The sequence below is a fragment of the Pelophylax lessonae genome, assembly GCF_965119305.1.
Source record: "Pelophylax lessonae genome assembly, chromosome: 7".
NCBI classification, from domain to species: domain Eukaryota; kingdom Metazoa; phylum Chordata; class Amphibia; order Anura; family Ranidae; genus Pelophylax; species Pelophylax lessonae.
Window position 1 is genome coordinate 65,725,468 of NC_138774.1, and position 18,989 is coordinate 65,744,456.

General features: G+C 43.0%; 1 protein-coding gene across 1 annotated transcript in view; it reads right to left on the reverse strand.

Moving 5' to 3' along the window:
* LOC309560465 (cytochrome P450 2C23-like) overlaps nt 1–18,989 on the reverse strand; it is a 171,413-nt gene that overhangs the window by 14,865 nt on the left and 137,559 nt on the right. Inside the window, exons 10-12 of the mRNA XM_082264098.1 lie at nt 7,282–7,444; nt 5,318–5,467; nt 538–650 (exon numbers count right to left, since the gene is read on the reverse strand). Coding sequence (XP_082120224.1) covers nt 538–650; nt 5,318–5,467; nt 7,282–7,444 — 426 coding nt within the window. The remainder of the gene's footprint in view (nt 1–537; nt 651–5,317; nt 5,468–7,281; nt 7,445–18,989) is intronic.

The following is an 18,989-nucleotide window of genomic DNA, read 5'->3' on the forward strand; positions in this document are numbered from 1 at the left end:
CAATTGTAGCAAGTCTGCATTGCATGACTCCAGATCAACAAGTCTTTGCAAGCGTTCTGCAAGTTCTGGTTCAGTTATGTTGTGCAATAGTCATCCCACCACAGGGGGTCACTGTGGCTGACTTTTTATGCTGTAGACTTGCAGAGCTCTTTTTGTAGACTAACCACTGCAACTTTGCTCTTCCTAGAGACTTGCCACAAAAATTTGCTACAAATTGGAAAAGTGTCAACTAGAACTTGGGCTTTAAGTGCTCTGCACGTGTACGACTTGCCAGTGAACATGTGCAGAAAGTTAACAGACTTCCAACTCAACACTGCCACAAACCTGTGGCAAGTTATCCTTGCTGTCTGGGTATATGAAGGTTACTATGGAATTAAAAGGAAAGCTGAGTCTGAGATAAAGATGTAGTTATAAAAAGAGGCTTCCAGTGAAAATTCTATGCACCTAGCCTGAGTGATGAAGTGCCCTTCTAGGGAGTGTCAGGAACAGGCCAAGGTCACAGGGAGTGGGCAGAATGATGTGAGTACTAAGGAGTACTTGGAACACTAGAGGGTAGTTGAAGCTGAGGACATTGCGTGTGCGTGCAGGTGGTGAATACAGCTTTGGCAAATCATTAATTTTTTCGGGGAAAGGGGAAAAACTTTTAAAATCTAAAATGAGGGATAAAGTCAATGAGATTAATAGGACAGAAATATTACAGGGAAATTAACAGCAGGTTTCAAACCAGCTACTGTGAAGAGTATTATAAACGATAGGGTATAGTTTGAGAATTCATAACATTCGCTGTTTGGGTATTTAACCAAATGCTGAGCATTTAGAGTCTCCAGAGGGAATAAACATGACAGCTTACTGCTGTCAATGGTTGCTAAGAAAGCAGGGGTGCCTGCATCCTTAGCAACTACTGGCATCACCTGTCCCATTCACTTACAAGGCTGGTAACCCCTGACCATGTAAACAAAAGGGGCGGGGGTGGGGGGAAGGGGTGCCAACATTTCCTAAATATGGCCATCTGGCCGTATTTGGGAAATAACATTGGTCAAATATGGCCATGGCGATATTTGGGCAATTATATGCTCATTATCCCTGCCCCTTCCCCTTTAATGCGGATGACAGCTTGAGGAGCTGTTGTTCGGTGGATGACCATTGTGGCATTAGGATCTTCGGGTTTTTTCTTTCAGCAGGCATCAAGCATTGTGGTTTTTGTGGATCTACATTTCTGGACAACATGATAGATGATGGATTTAATAGTGGAACATTTTTTTTTACGTTGTCTTTATTTACTTTTTACTTTGTTTTGTGAATAACGGGGGTGTGGGGGTAGTATCTGGGCCATTTTAAAGGGCCAGTTGGCGAGTGGTCATCGGGATCAGATCACTATTGGAATTTGTTTTCTTCTAGTGACTTGTTAGGTGTCAGTTATTGTGATTGATTTTTTTTTTTTTAATTGAAGGACTTATTAAAAACTGTGTGTAAATGTATTTACATTTTACATTTTTATGGGTAGGGATACTATGTCTCCTTTACCCAGTCGCATAGGGGGGCATTATATAGGGGCCCCCCATTTTAAATAGTGGCTTCCAGGTTCCAATAAGCCCCTGGCCTGCAGACCCCCACAACCACTGGTCCAAGGTTTTGGGGAAGAGGACCTTGTCCTTATCAACATGCGGACCATTTTCTTTGTCAGGGGGTCTTCCCTGGCAATGTATCTCCCAATTTTAATAGCCATGTGGACTGGTATGGTTCAGGAGGGGAGCACACGTGCTAGGATTATGATATGGTATGGATGCAGGGAACCCCTGGCACCTCTGTTTGCAAAAATGTTAGTTTTGCTGCGGTAGGTTTTATACATCATACAGGTGTGCCACTTCACAGGCAGGGTCAGGGCATCCCCTGGGCATTGTATTTAATGGAGTTTTTAAGTTTTAATGCTTAACTTTAAGCAAATCTGTTTCTCCCGCCAAATGGAATTTAAATAAATGTGCTTTGGTTTGGTACATGTGAATCAAGTCAGTGCCCAGCACCCAATGCCATTTGTTTGACAATCCATAGCCTATTTGCCTAGAAAATTGCCATTTCTGTTTTTTTTTCTTAAAAGAGTTGTAAAGGCAGAAGGTTTTTTAATCCTAATGCATTCTATGCATTAAGATAAAAAGCCTTCTGTGTGCAGCAGACTCCCCAGCCCCCTAATACTTACCTGAGCCATATCTCTGTCCAGTGATGTCCATGAGTTCCTTGGCCGTTCGGGACTCTCCCTCCTGATTGGCTGAGGCACAGCAGAGGCGCAATTGGCTCCCGTGGCTGTCAATCAAATTCAGTTATCTATTTAGGAGAGAGAGTGGGTGGGGCCGAACAACAGCTCTGTGTCTTAATGGACACATGGAGCTGCAGCTCGGCTCGGGTGCCCCCATAGCAAGCTGCTTGCTGTGGGGGCGCTCAACAGGAGGGAGGGGCCAGGAGCAGCAAAGAGGGACCAGAAAAGAAGAGGACCTAGGCTGCCCTGTGCAAATCCACTGCACAGAGGAGGGAAGTATAACATGTTTTTTTTAATGAGACTTTACAATCACTTTAATGTTTAGCTGTCATTTCCTTCAATGGGTTTGGATTCATCCCCCAAACTTTAGTAATGCTCACTGAACCTTGCTCAAACCCAATTCAAGTATGTTTGGCTCAATACTAGAAGGGAACGGTGGCAGAGCAGGCCACTTGAGGGTGTACAAGGATTAGGTAGAGTTTAAAGCTGAACTCTGGGTAGGAGAAACAGTCACCCCTTTGTATTGTGAGGATTACATGCTCATTTTGAATACAGGCATAGGAATAAGGCCCCTTTCACACAGGCGGACCGTTCAGATCCGCCTGTCTGTTTTTTTGGCGGATCTGAACAGTCCCCCCCATGCATCCCTATGGGGCATCGGATGTCAGCCCTACCCTATTTTCCATCCGTCCATCGGATCGAATGGGAACGGGCCGACGGTCTGTTCCCATCCGACTCCCCCATAGAGATGCATGGAGATCTGACAGCTGTGTCTCCGCACACAGCGCAGAGACACAGCTGTCATCCTTCTGCTCAGCAGGGGGATCGGCGGATCAATCCCCTGCTGCACATTCAATGTATTGGAGCTGGAAACCAGTTCCCTGTAGTCAATAAGCAACCTTATTGTACCAGTAGAAATACAGATTCTCCACCCAGCTGCCTCTTTCTGATGCATGTAACCCCTTCTTAGATAAAAAAAAAAGGGTGGTGTGTCTGTATTTATACTAGTACAATTGTTTTTTTACTACAAGGAACTGGTGTTCAGCTCCAAATCATCACACACAATTCAGGACCAATGGTTCTGCACTGTACATGAGGGTCTACCCACCAGTGTTAACTTCGTCTATGAAAATATTTTCGACAACAAAATGAACAGTAGTACTGAAGATTTTAGTCAACTAAATTATGGCTAAAACAAAAACAATTTAGATGACTAAAATATAACTAAAACTAAAATAGCCTTTTAGTCAAAAGACTAAAACGAAATCAAAATGTGTCGTCAAAATTAACACTGCTTCCCACAACCCAGGTGTGTTGTAGAGAGGAGGAGAGCACCAGCTGTCTGGGAAATTGGAAACACATTGTTGTGCTTAAAGCCCCGTACACACGTACCGAATGTCGGCCGAACGATCGGCCGTCTTTTGTCCGGTGCTGTCCTGTCGGCTGAAAACTGCAAAAGACTGCACATGAATTTTGTCGGCCAACAACAGCCGACTGCAGAAGTGATGCCATGTGATGGTTAACTTTCCTTGTGTTTTTTCTTTTCTGAGCATGCCCAGTCTTGCTAATCGGCTGTTTGTCGGCCGAATTCTGTACTGACTGGCGAACAATCGTCCGTTCTGGTGTTGGCCAACAAAAATTTTAATGCCTGCACGACAGATTCTGTTCGGCCGAAAATGCACTGTCGGCTGTCGGAAGCATCATACTAACAAGCCGAAAATCGGCCGATAGGTCGTCGGCCGAATATTTACGGCCGACAATCGGTACGTGTGTACGGGGCTTTAGGCTCCTTTCACACACTTCGTCCGTTGGACGGAGTCCGTTTTTCTCAGCGGGGGATCAAGCCGCCGATCCCCCGCGGAGCAGCAGGAGGACAGCTGTCAGTTCCCCATGCATCTCTATGGGGGAAATCGGATGGGAACGGACCGTCGGTCCATTCTCATCCGATGCCATCCGATCCGCTGGACGGATGGAAAATAGGGTTTCCATCCGTCCAGATTTGACGGATCGGATCGGGTCGGATGTCAGCGGACATGTCTCCGCTGACATCCGATGTCCCATAGGAATGCATGGGGGGACCGTTCAGATCCGCCAAAAATCTGGATGTGAGAAAGGGGCCTTATTCTATCACCCAATACAAAGCAAACATTAACCCTTGCAGTGAGAAGGATAACTTTTTCTCCAACCTGGACTTCAGCTTTAAAGTCCCTACTATACAATGAACCTGTTATGCTTTATAGTATGGGTTAAGTATAGGGGTTAAGTATAGGTTCACTTCAAGAAACTTCTATCATACTAGAATTTGTTTGTTATTTTAGTCCCATATCTGATAGTGTTTTCTACTTGCCTGGCCCCAGATGGAAGAAATTTTTTCAAACGAATCCCTCATGTCATGCAGAATCTTCATCCATTTTTCATCAGTGTACTCAAAACGTCTTCCGACCACCAGATCAGCAATGATATTTGAAGACGCACAACTGAGTACAGTGCTGGGGTTAACAGGCTGCTCTGAAGGGATGAAATAGGAATGATGTTAGCAAGAAAACAATTCTATAAGTCACCAGTCTGTCCCAACAAATGTCTTGGTAGGGTAATTTCATGTGGTGCTACGACAAGGTCACCAGCAACCACGTGCGCCTGATTTACTAAACTGTAAAGTGCTATAAGCTAAAGTTATTCTAAGCCAGATTTATTAAAGTGCAAAGTGAGTTGAAGTGAACATGTGTGTGCTTCAAACATCCAATCATGTTATGGGAATTTTGAAAAAATATAGAGCTTTACAATCACATGATGAGATGTTCAATGTGAACACAGGTTCTCTTCAGGTCACGTCACACTTTAGTAAATTTGACCCACAGTGATCTGTACCTTGCTGAAGCCATAAAGCCAACTAGATGCCCTTTGGGATGCCACAACATGCAAGTTAGAGCAACCTGTCATTAAATAATGGGCACATACCATCCAAATTTTGGTAAATAAGTTTTGACTCTAGGCAAAAATGTATTTTTTTTTAAATGTCCTTTCTGTATCTGTGTATATTTAACAATATAGTTGTATGATACTCACTGTTAGTACTTCTGAAATAATCCACTAAGTATTGTGCCTCTGCCTGAATAGGCTCTTCCAATATTTTTTTGCCCATTCCAAAGTCCTTGAGAGTCAGTAGGGAAAACTGTCTAAGTTGTTTCCATAGCTCTCCATTGGCAAGAGTCAATCCTTAAAAAAAAAGACTTATTCAGAAACAAAGGAAAAAAGAGCAATATTCCATAACAACAACAAAAAAATATCTATTAACCAACTGAAATCTGACTGTTTGCTGAAGGTTGAGGCCCGCCCACATCCTTATTGCCACCATGTTATTACATAAGCCTGTTAGAGTAGTAGAATATGTATAAAGAATCAAATTGTCACAAATGCTCACGGAATGTATCGACTCAGGAAAATGGATACAAAATTGTATCCCGGTGGTATCGTACCCCGACGCTTTTGCACAAATTCTTCCCTTCTGTCCCCTCCACTTGCTGGAGGTGTCTGTCTGCTACTGCAGTGGTCCTCAACTCTGGCCCTCAGGGCCTACTAACAGGCCAGATTTTAAGTATTACCTTGGGGAGATGCAGACTAGAGTACTGCAATCACTGAGCAGCAAATGATATCACCTGGGATGTATTTCAGTTATCTTGCAAATCTGGCCAGTTAGTGGGCCCTGTAGGCCAGGGTTGAGGACCACTGTGCTACTGGATCCCTTCTTCATATTCTGTAGTCCTGCCTGAAACTGTCTTCTTTCTGGCAGGAAGTGCATAGAATAACCACACAGGTGACCACGTACGCCCTGGAATTCTCGCCTGCTCAATTTCTACTGCACCATACTCCTGCGTCGCACGCTTCCTACGCGAAATCACTAGCGATCCACATGCTTAATGCGGCCAGACAATGTATTCCAGTGTTGTGGATTGCCTCCGACAATCAAACAGTGGCTCCGTAGGGTGTCAGTCACAGCGGAGATGGAAGAACTCATCCATACTGCCCAAGACACCCCCTCTAAATACCATAGGAAATGGGCATGCTGGCTCCATTTTGATGGCACGATGGAATTTTCCACGCTCAGCCGTTGAGGAGACAACTGTTGTCCGCATTTCCTTTCTATTAGTGGCCTCTTTGGATACCAATCGGTCTGCCTGTGCTTACCCTTCTCCCCCCCCCCGCCTTGGTGTCGTGGTATGTATTTGTTTGGTGTGCGTGTGTGGGTTTTTTTTTTCTCACTTTCTTTACTTCCTTTCTTTTCCTCTTCCTCTCTCCCCATCCCCCCCTCTCTCTTCAGTCCCTATCATGCTTTGCCCTCCCTCTCCTGGTCTCTGTGCTGGTTGGCTGTGCCAAGTAGCGAGCACCCCCCACGCCTTCCCTGAATGCCTACTTACGCTAGGCCTTCCAGCTCCATACCTCCCTCCCCCCCTCCTCCCCCTCACGGTCCCGGTCTCCGGACCCCTTGATGGGGGAGGACATTGTGCCTGGTCCCTCCCCCATGGGACACTTGATCCCTGTGGCCTTACCAGTTGTGCCTGTAAATGTTCTACCTATGTCCCTGGCTATACTCTGCCCCACCTGGGGAGCTTGCGGGGGTTTTGTTTACTAAGTTGATTTCTATGCTGCCCTCTGTTCCTGTGGACCTCATGATGTCTATACCTGTTAGGGAGGTTCTCTCCTCTCATGTTGTTTATAGGCTGATATATATAGCTTTGTACTGTTTCTTTTATATTGGAATACGCTGTTTCCGAGTGTATTGTTTTTGTATGGCGTTCACTTCCTGTAATGCTCTTTACTTTTTCTCAATAAATTGTTTTGAAAAAAAAAAAAAAAAGAATCAAATTGTGAATAGACAATCAAGATAAAAGATGCGTATCTACTCACTTACATATTGGGCTTTTATACAGTATACCATCAACAACTCAATTTTCCTTAGAAAACACCTCATAAATTTAAGTGAGCCAGGACTTAGTAAATATTGTCTTTGCATACATTTTTTAATCACTTACCGCTTTTGTTGTAAAACCTCTCAAATACAGGAATAGCTCCTCTTCCTAGAAAGACATCTCCAAGGTCCAGCAGGACCTCTTTGACTGCTTGGTATCCAACCACAATGACCGTGGGTCTGCTGCCAAAGTGAATGGTGTAGATAGGACCATACTTATCTCCCATCTGTTGGAGAATTAGACAGATATAAAAAATGAGTTTTTAGTTGGCAATTCTGCAATCTGCAGACATAGATAAGTTAATGGTTCATGCAAAGTGTGCATTATTTATCATGAAGGAAAAGACATGAATTTACTTACTATCACTCCCCGCTTCACTATTCACCAGTGGAAGCAAAGAGTAATGCCCCGTACACACGTACCGATTGTCGGCCGACCGATCGGCCTTCTTTTGTCCAGGGCTGTCCTGTCCGCTGAAAAGTGCAAAAGACTGCACAAGAATTTTGTCCGCCGACTGCAGAAGTGATGTCATGTGATGGTTAACTTTCTCTGTGTTTTTTCTTCTCTGAGCATGCCCAGTCTTGCAAATCTGCTGATTGTCGGCCGAATTCTGTACTGACTGGCGAACAATCGGCCGTTCTGGTGTTGGCCAACAAAAATTTTAATGCCTGCATGACAGATTCTGTTCAGCCGAAAATGCGCTGTCATACTAACAAGCCTACAATCGGCCAATCGGTCGTTGGCCAAATATTTACGGCCGACAATCGGTACGTGTGTATGAGGCTTAATACAATGTGTACTTTAAAGTATGAGGAAGCTTGTGATTCACTCTCCTTTCTCCCATGTGATAGCACAGGGGCTTGGTGGTTGGTCGCTCAGACATCAGAGCTGTCACGTGGGGGTGGGAAGAAGGTACACAATTCTGTGTAAGTTTTAATTTCAGTAGTAGTACTTACTTCACCCTCTGCCTTCCACCCGCAATAAAGTGATGAGTACCCGAATGGCCAATTACCGAGGACAAGTGCTATCCTGTAGGGACAATGGGGTGTGCATGGTGACCTGGAGGCAGATTTAGGGAAGTGTGTGTGTGTGTGTGGGGGGGGGGGGTTAAATGTAAAGCATGGGGAAGCTAACTATTGCATACGTAGAGTGTATGTAAATCCCAAAAGTCAACTTTCCCTATTTTTTACCCATTTTGGCTGCTAAATATAGTAAAAGTGTTTTCTATATATATTCCATAAGAACAAAAATACCCGATGATCCTTCCAGAAATGCAGCTAATAGGTTCCTTTACACGCTGCAGTGTTATCTTAAAGCCCAGCTCTTGGATAGAGTTAAGCCTCTACCACCTCTCCATTTCAACCCCCTCTTTCTGATTGCTGGGTTAAAAAAAACCCTTGAAATCCCTGTTTTCACTTACCATAAGCCATGGTCACAAGATTATGCAACGCTAGGTCCTTCTCCTCTCTTTTCACTTCCCGCGTGACTCCTCCTTCCAGGTGTCCACATCACTGCCTGTGTGAGATGGACATTTGCCATTGGCCAGCCAGAGGAGGGGTCCTCTTAGGATCCGGAAGAGGTGCCAGAAAGTGAGGAATGAAGGGGACAGGTTGGCAAGGGTTAACATGCAGAGCTAGATTTGCGCCCCCTTCAGGTGAGGCACCTTTGAGGGTGATGCCCCAGGTAAAAAAAAACTGGCTTCACATAAGGCCCGTACACACGTAGCGATTGTCGGCCGTAAATATTCGGCCACCGACCAATCGGCCGATTGTCGGCTTGTTAGTATGATGCTTCCGACAACCAACTGCGACTTTTCGGCCGAACAGAATATGGTGTGCAGGCTTTAAAATTTTCATTGGCCAACACTAGAACGGCCGATTGTTCCTCAGTCAGTACAGAATTCGGCCGACAAACAGCAGATGAGCAAGACTGGGCATGCTCAGAGAAGAAAAAACACACGGAAAGTTAACCATCACATGACATCACTTCTGCAGTCGGCTGTTGTTGGCCGACAAAATTTGTGTGCAGTCTTTAGCACTTTTCAACCTACAGGACAGCACCGGACAAAAGACGGCCGATCGTTCGGCCGACAATCGGTGCGTGTGTACGGGGTTTAAGTAAAAAAAAGCATAACACATGGAAGGATGGATTAAAGAGGGGAGGGAGGGTTTGGTAAAAATAGATTTTGCCTTGAGTTAGGTTTTTAAGCAGCTCCATGAGCCTGGCAGTCAGCAATACACCTTAAACTATATTATGGAGAGGAGGAGGGGGTTGTACTGTAGTCCTAACTCACTTCCAATCCCAGGGTGACAATGCTGCTTGTCACAGTACAGTGAGTGAGCGTTGTCATCCTGGGACAGGAGGTGTATTACTGGCAGGATCACCAGGTGAAAATAAAGGGAAAAAAAACTGATGCAGCCACCACATCTAAGCATTGGGAAGCTGCAATATATTATATTTGTTTTTGGGGATTAGATGTGCTTTAAGTTAACCCCTTTTTTGTTTTTTTTTTTATTACCAGGATACATTTAAAAATGTCCTGGTATTCAATGGGTTCAACCCGCAGCCGTGAGCTTAGTGTTGTTTTTTCATCTGGCAATCATGTAAAATGATCCAGGAGGCTGCAGAGGTGCTTCTTTTTTCCTGCGGCAAGTGCTGTAGAGGTTCCCAGGCTCTCCTGTTCCTCTGGATTACACAAGGCCACAATAAAACGCCTCAACCAGTTGTAGGAATATCTATTCCACGATCTTCTCTGCAATTAATGAACCCAGAAGCAACTTGTATTACATCACTTCAAGGTTCAAAGCTGTAGTTACCTGGCAACTGTAGCTAGGGAAGCAGCTAATTAGGCATTATCTGTGTTTGATTAGCTGCAATGAAGGGCAGGGGAGATATTGGGGGTCAAATAGACAGCTGAAGTCTCAAAAAAGATAACCTGATGACTGCCCATGCTATCACAGAAGGGGCTTGTTTGCCCTCTTGTTATAGCACGAAAGTTTTTTTTTATATAATACTCTTTATTTATAACAACATATTAACCACTTGCCGACCGTCGCCCGACTATATACGGCGACGGTCAGCCCCTCCCAGGCAAAGTGACGTACAGGTACGTCACTAGCTTTGGAGCCAATAGGGGCGAGCGCGTGCCGCCGGAGGCGCGCTCCTGACCCGCTTGTTCCCTATGCAGCCCACGCGTGTGACCGGTGGACCCGATGTCCGCCGTTCACTCGCGATCCTCGAGTGGAGAGGGAGAAAGGCAGGCGGCTAATGTAAACAAAGCCACCTGTCATTCTCCCCTGTGTAATAGCACAGATCATACGGCCCTGCTATGTAGGACCGTTGATCTGTGCTGTTACACACACTTCAAATCTGTAAAGAAAAGCGCACGCAACCTCGGGCAATAACGCTTTAATAAAGGACAATAACACAGTACATTGGAATTGCACTCACACTTTTCCTTTAAGACAATCGCTTTACAGCATTCCAACAGGAGCTGCTCACTCCTCCCGTCCCTCCAGATGGTGACTCTGCGGTCTCCTCATCCGCGGCTGCCACCGCTGTATCCCCGCTCTCCTTTACTTCCTGTGTTGCCTGGTCGGTTACTGGCCCCTTTAAGAATACACAACTATATAATTAGGGCCGATGGTATCCCGGGTATATAGGGAAGGGCGTTAGCAGGAAGCAAGGTGGGACCTGAGGAAGGAGGCTCAGCCTCCGAAACGCGTTGTCCGTAGTAACAGCAGAGGCAGTGCACCCGTGTCTTGAATCCCCCACCTCGCAGCTCCGTACAACTTGTGGCTCCGGCTTTGGCTGAGGCTCTCCTGAGGCGCCGTAGATTACGTTGGTATAGTGTGCAGGCGCACTAGAACCGGCATCCGGTGACCAGGCAACACAGGAAGTAAAGGAGAGCGGGGATACAGCGGTGGCAGCCGCGGATGAGGAGACCGCAGAGTCACCATCTGGAGGGACGGGAGGAGTGAGCAGCTCCTGTTGGAATGCTGTAAAGCGATTGTCTTAAAGGAAAAGTGTGAGTGCAATTCCAATGTACTGTGTTATTGTCCTTTATTAAAGCGTTATTGCCCGAGGTTGCGTGCGCTTTTCTTTACAGATTTGAATTGTTTTGATCCGCCCCCCCCAGTGGAGTGAGAGAGGAGCAGCAGCAACCAGGACATTTCAGCTAAAAAACATACAAACAAAGGAGGTGAACACATGGACAGCGCCATGGGCTGGTGAAGTACTCCTCTTTGTACTTGTTGCATATCAGCATGTGCAGGATCTGTCCTTTTTGGCTGTTACACACACAGCCACATCCAATCACAGTTAGACGCACGCGCCTAGGGACACACTTAACCCCTCCCTCTCCAATAAAGTTAACCCCTTCCCTCCCAGTGTCATTTTTACAGTAACAGTGCACTGATTACTGTAGTAATGTCACTGGTACCCCCAAAAGTGTCAAAAATGTCAGTCAAGGGTCCGATCTGTCCGCCGCAATGTTGCAGTCCCGCAAAAAAAATCGCAGATCACCGCCATTACTCGTTAAAAAAAACAAAACAATATAAATTACAAAAATCTTTACCTTAGTTAGTAAACGCAATAACTTTTGCGCAAACCAATCAAAATACGCTTTTTGCATTTTTTTTACCAAACATATGTAGCAGAAAACTGGCCTAAAATGTTAAAACATTTTGATTTTTACTTTTTTTTGGGGGGGAATTTCATATAAAAAAATGTGAAAAATATTGTTATTTTTGCAAAATTGTCGCTCTTTTTTTGTTTATAGCGCATGATCAAAAAATCGCACAGGTGATCAAATACCACCAAAAGAAAGCTCTGTTTGTGGGAAAAAAAGTACGTCAAATTAGTTTGGGTACAGCGTCACATGACCGCGCAATTGTCCGTTAAAATCACGCAGTGCCGAATCGCAAAATAGTCCCTGGTCAGGAAGGGGGTAAAATCTTCCGGGGCTTAAGTGGTTAAAAATTCCACACATTCATAATCCTTCATATACAATGGATTAAAACAATAACTATAAATATACACTATACAATTGAATTGTCAAGAATGCCATATGCATATACAATACACCCATATGTACCTAGCATGCCTGCTTGGCTCAAGGAAGAGTGTTAAAAAATGTATTATTTTAAAAATAAGTACCAATGCAAATGTGCATGCTGGAAGCACACCTGTATGTAAATAGCAATTGGTCCATACATGTTAGTGTGAGCCATAATTCCTGGGCCATAGCTCATGGTTAACTTTAAACTGATCATTTTTCACCATTTCACACACACACACACAATTTTAAGTCTTGGCATGTTTGGCATCTATTTACTGGACACGATCCCACCTTTTTTCTTTTTTTTTTTTTCAACCAAAAATGGGTATTATATTTTGTGTTTGTGTACCAAAATGTATTTTTGTTTTTTCCTAAAGTTATGCATTTGAACAAATTGACAAACAGTTGAACAAATATTATGTAAAATAAAAAAAAATTTCACCTGCCACCATTTAATTCTACAGGGCCTCTACTTTGAAAAAATATATAACGTTTGTGGGTTTAAAGTAATTTTCTAGCAAAAAAAATGCAGATTTCAATTTATGTACAAAAAAATAAATAAGTAAATAAAATCCGGCCCGGTAGACAAGTGGTTAATTTCCCTCCCAAACTTGAACCTGTTACTTTGCCCAAGATGGTCAAAGAACAGATTCACTTTAAGATAGCTACCAGACATGAAAACATACCTGCAAGAGTGTCTAAGGTGGGTATTGGTGACATCTTTTAATTATGATGATTACATTAACAGGACAGTAAATCTTTCCTTACCTTTATTAAGCTTGGCAGTAGTCCTTTGGATTGAAGTTGCAAAAAGTTCCCCAGGATGGGCAGAGGGAAGGGACCTGGTGGCATGTTCCTTCTCCTCCATGCATACTTGGTGTAATACAGGACTAAGAAGAAAGTGACAAGTCCCACCAAGACAAAGGTGACATTATTAAGATCTATCATGTCTCTACTAATAACCAGAGCAGCTATGGATCCAAGCTTCTCCTGCCAGTGTCCTTCTTTCTATACATTAACTGGGAATGTGGGCGTTTCGCTGTTCTCATGGATTTGTGCAGAGGAAATCTGTCTTTGAATGCTGCTTCTGTGTATTTACATTTGTGTACATTCCATCAGGGCTCTGCAGGGTCTCTCAGAGGCAGAACAACTAAGTATGTACAAAGGGGACAATTCCAGCAATATCACTGTGTTTTAAACATATTTCCCTTTGCTTCATGCACACTGAGCGTTATAAAAACGCCAGTAGCGTTAGCTGTAGAAAACTGCAGAATGAGTTTTTCAGCATTTTTGCAGTAGTGTTTTTCAGCGTTTTTTTAGCTTTTTTTTTTTTTTTTTAGCAAAACTTTTCTCCCACAAAAGCTTATTGCTCAATGCTAATAAATGCCAAAAACAACCACATTTGCAGCGTTTTCTTAGTGGTTTTTTTTCAGCTTTTTTCAGAGTTTTTACAGCTGAAAAACTCCTCTTCAAACACACTAGTTTTTTTTTTCCAGCCAAAAACTGCTGATAACAGCCTATGAGTGCATCATCACATAGGATAACATGCTGGGAAGTTTACCGGCTGCAGAAAAAAACATCTGACGCCAAAAACAGTAGCTGTGAATATGTTCAGGCCTCAGGCCTCACTGGACTTTATCAAAACACCAGTAGAAAGCTGTAGATTTAGTCCCGGCTCACACTAGGGCGACCTGTGAGGCGACCTGGTCGCCTCACAGGTCGCCGCAGGTCGCCTCCCATAGGGAAGCTGCAGACCCGTTCTAATAGGAGCGACACAAGTCGCTCCGACCTAGAAAAAGGGTCCGGAGCTTCTTTGGGGCGACCAGGAGGCGACCGCCATAGACTTCAATGTTATGAAGTCCGTGGGGGCTGCTCCGAGGTCGCGGTGCGAAGTAGCGTCGCCCCTATGTGAACGGGGCCTTAGAAGGAGTTTTTCAGCATTTTTGAAGTAGCATTTTTCAGCGTTTTTCAACATCTTTATCATTTTTCAGCTGTAGCATTTGTTTGATTTTTTTTTTTTTTTTTAGCAAAACTATACTCCTACAAAAAAGTATGGCTCAAAAATGCTGATAAGCGTTTTTCAGCTTTTATCAGCGTTTAATAGCAAGTCTTTATTTTTCATTATTTAATAGGAAAGCAGAGAGACTGGTAGGAACACCAGGGATTTCACATAAAGGAAGCCATACAAAGAATACTTTCTCATACAAGTACATGATACAGCAGCCTCATATCCGGAATATAAAGTTTTGGGGTAATAAACGCTTTAACTCTTAAAATAATACATACAGTACATAGAAGATAAACTTAATTTTTCAAAAATGTGTTTTACTAGTAAGAGAACTAGCTGATGCTTTGAATGGATGTTATAATGAAAATATTATAAAATAAATATTATAAACAAGAATATGAATAAAGGGTGTGTCCAGTCAAAAAACTGGCTAATTTTATTATCTACACTTCCAAATTTTCCCTTGCTTACTGTCTGGCTAATGACAGTTTACCAGACAGGAAGAAAATCTCCAACACCATACATCTTAAGTTTAGAACTGGATAAAGAGGACCTGCATATGTGTAGGTAAATTACACTGGTATTGAGCAAGTCTGAGCTTAAAGAATGCGTTCACCTTTTGCAGGTAAAAAAATGTGCATTAAATATTTTTTTGTTTTGGGGGAGCCTGTAAAGCATTGCATCAGAGATCAGCATATCGTGATACCTTGCAGGTCTCCTGCAGTGTATCGGCTTGCTTGTACTTTGTACTTCATACGAGCAAGTCAATACATTCTGATAGTAAGAATCAATGAACTACCACGGCGCTCTCAGCGCTGTGGCAGTTCTTTGAAAACTACAAGCTGACAGCTGTAAAGGCTGCTGGACCTTGTCGTATTCCATTCACAGAACACTGTAAATGAGTGACAAAGCCAGGTGGGAGGAGCCCCGCAGGGCCGTGTCTTTTTTGAATTAAGGCAGCAGACATGGGGAGAAGATCCCCAGTTTGTTGTCACAGCAGGGATTGGGGGGCAAAGGGACTGGTGCATTCATAACATGTTACACTCTGAATATGGGTGTAACAAGTAGCATGTTATGAAAGGTGAACTTATCCTGTAATCGCATATACAACACACATGAATGCCACAGTGCCTCTATTCACAAGCTGATCCTTAGCTTCAGGGATACAAATGAGCATCTTACAGACACACATAAACCTAGGCACAAAGGATCATTTTTAAAAATAGAAATTATTTTATTACCCATGCTCTCCTCTGCACAGAATATAGGAAGATAGCTAATGCCCCATACACACGTGCAGATTATCTGAAGACTTTTGTCTTCAGCTTTACCTTTTCTATGTAGTGCAAGGGCCTGCCGGATTGCATACAAATTGAAAGTGTTTAGGTTTGACCTCATATTATATGGTTTTGGTAAGTCTGCAGACAAAAGTCTTCAGATAATCTGCACGTGTGTACGGGGCATAACACTTTGTCTGATTCTACTTTAAAGAAGAACTTCATTAAAATAGTCGGAGACTACATAGCAACCAGCAACTGTTTACACAATCAAAACTGTAGTCGGGAGTATGTAATGTACAGCACAGAGGGCTGCAGTTATGACTATGTAACATATAAATATAAAACAATAAAAAAAGTTTGTAAAAAACATCATTTTTAAATGAGCAGTGATTTACTGATGCTTAACATAAAATAATAAAAATTCAAAATTCCTTTAAATATATTGTGCCTGGGGGGGGTCCCTTTAGTCTGCCTGTAAAGTGACGCATCTGTACTGTGTATAGAACCTTTTGCAGCAAAAATGATATTTATAAAGCCAAAAAAAAATTTAAAGAGGAAGTAAACCCTCCTCTGCAACTTTTACCTATAGGTAAGCCTATGATAAGGCTTACCTATAGGTACTGTAAATATCTCCTAAACATGTACCGTTTAGGAGATATTTACCTTACATGCAGCCAGTGACATCGCTGGCGCATGCGCTCTGAAGGAACAGCCGCTGGCGCTGTTCCTTCAGAGCCCCGTGCCGTGACCGTTGGCTCCCACGCACGTGAGATGGCCGTATGCCGCGATCCCGGAAGACGGGCGACTGAACATGTCGCCCATCATACAGGTAAGCAGGCGGCACGGCGGGGGCTCATTCTAAGGTAAGTATTTCATAATGAGCTAGTATGCGATGCATACTAGCTCATTATGTGTTTCTCTTTAAGGTTGAAAAGGATGTACCAAGGTCAAATAGGTGTGTAAAAATTTGGGTTTTGGGTGTTGCTGGTGCCTTCACACCATAACCCTATAGAGGTATGAAAAGCAAAAATCTAATATATATGCACATGTCAAACAGGTGCAAAAAGTTGCTCCTTGGGAGATGAAACCTAAACCAAAAAATGTCTTCACAATAAAATCAGCACCCACAAAGATAGGCAGCCTAGACAATCTTGCACAGATTCCACATCCCAAAAACACTTAATCAGTGACATCGGCATCAGGGGCTTCATAGCTGCTGCTAATCCAGGAATTATTCATTTTGGTAAATGTCAGCAGGTCAACAAGGTATGTGGACAGGTGCACTCAGTTATCTGTCACAAAATCCCTGACAGCATTGAATGCCTGTTTGGAAAGCATGCTGGATGCAGGGCAACCCAGCACCTCGGTTGCAAACTGGGAAAATTCTGGCCAGTGGTTTATTCTTAGAATTCTCAGATTACAGCGTGCTGCAGTCATGTGATTATGTAACATAAATATAAACAAAATAAAAAAATGTTTGTAAAAAAGATAATTTTTAACTGAGCAGTGATTTGCTGATGCTTAACCTCCCTGTCTAAGGCACCAGGTTCTCCCACAGACCTTTACATTTTTATAAGGTCTAATTTTTACCTTTTATCTTTCCATCAACATCTTCACCATATATTTTAATACATCATCCCATATGCAATTTTCACATTTATATGTCATATATCCTACATATGTATTTTGTCCCTCCGAGGAAGGCCCAACATTTAAAAAAAAACAGGTCCATATTTTATATTGTAGCCAGATCTCATCCACATATTCCCTCCTAAAAACTTCCTCATACAGCCTCACCGCAGAATGAATAATTTTTTATGTGTTTCCATACATATATTTTTTATATTCCAAATATATTTCCTCTCATATATTTCTTATATTTTTTATGCATTTTTTCAATATGTCACATTTTTTTGTTTTTATTTTATTATATTTTTTTTTATATTTTATTTTTTATTTTCCATATTTATTGGAATTTATTCATTTCACATATATTTTTACATTCAATTTTTGATCATGAGATGCATACCAGGCTTTGTTTTTAGATGATTCAATACATATTGTTTTTATTTAAGGCAGTATATAATATGGTGAACATGCAATCAGTTAGAGTTCACATGATGTAACAGGTATGGCCCGTAATGCCCGTGTATGTCCTGAACCCGGAATTTACAACATGAGTAGTAAAATGTCTTCCGACTAGCTTCAGTAGGTGTAGCAACATGGCGCCTTTGTTTTACTGGTTGCTAGGACACGGGGCGGCTATATAAGAACCGGGAGTACGCTAAGATGGTGCCCCTCCAGATGACGTTGATGTGACGAAACGCGTAGAGTGGCATTTTCAGCATCACACGTCACTTCCGGTTAAGGGGACTCTGACCGTGGAACGAGGAAGTGTCCTGATGTCCCCGAACTGATTGGTGAACTACTAACTGTGAGTTTATCTGCACTTGTCTTGCATTGCATAAAACATACTACACTATGGGGCAATGTCTGCTTGTATCTAGAGTCTGCCAGACCCAGTGGATCTTCAGAAGGGGACTCGCAGCCGTAGCAGCTACAGATAGCCTGGACATCCAGGACCCCATGGAGGCAATCACACCCAAAGACATTGTACACACAGCTAGCACCCCTGTTGTAAGGGGACGCCTGTGGGGTGAATACAATACCTAGTAGGGGACCACGGGTAATAGCATTACAGCACCTGCACGGGTACCTGGCTTGTTTCCACAACGGACTAATTGGTACACTTCACTGCCTAACACCAAGCACTATATATATGTGATTTTTAACTGGTCAGCACCACAGGACTCATTATTTGAATCACTATACCCCCGAATAAAGGGGATAACACCCACTACTGGTGGATAGTTATGAAGTAAATAGATGTGATATTCTTTAATCACAGTGAGCACGAGTTATTCATTTATTTTATTTATTTATTTAATAAATTTGTATTGAACAGCACATTATATGAACACAAGTAACAAATCTCTTATCAACTGCACAGTTGCACTTGCACCAAGCACTTAGCACTTTTTAATAGGGTACCATTAAATACACAGCAAGCTTTTTACTCAGCACGGTGCACTTTAAATGTATATTTTTGTGGTTATTCATCGTATGGTATTTAATATATTCGCTAGGAGTGTACCTTTAGGATTGGTTTAAACCACATGATTCAGGTACACACACACGTATATACAGTGCACTTTATCATCTTAATTTCAATTTCCCTTGAGCAGGTAGCGCCACATATCAACTTTCCATTGCACTTATCTATCATACCCCAAGTCTCTAGGGGTAGGTTGGCGGCAGCTTACACCTGACTCCTGCACCTAGGCTCCCCATAGTGCTGGTCACACCTGGTTTTTACATCCCACTGCAATTAGCTGCTCTGGGAAGGATCCTTTTATAGTGTGGG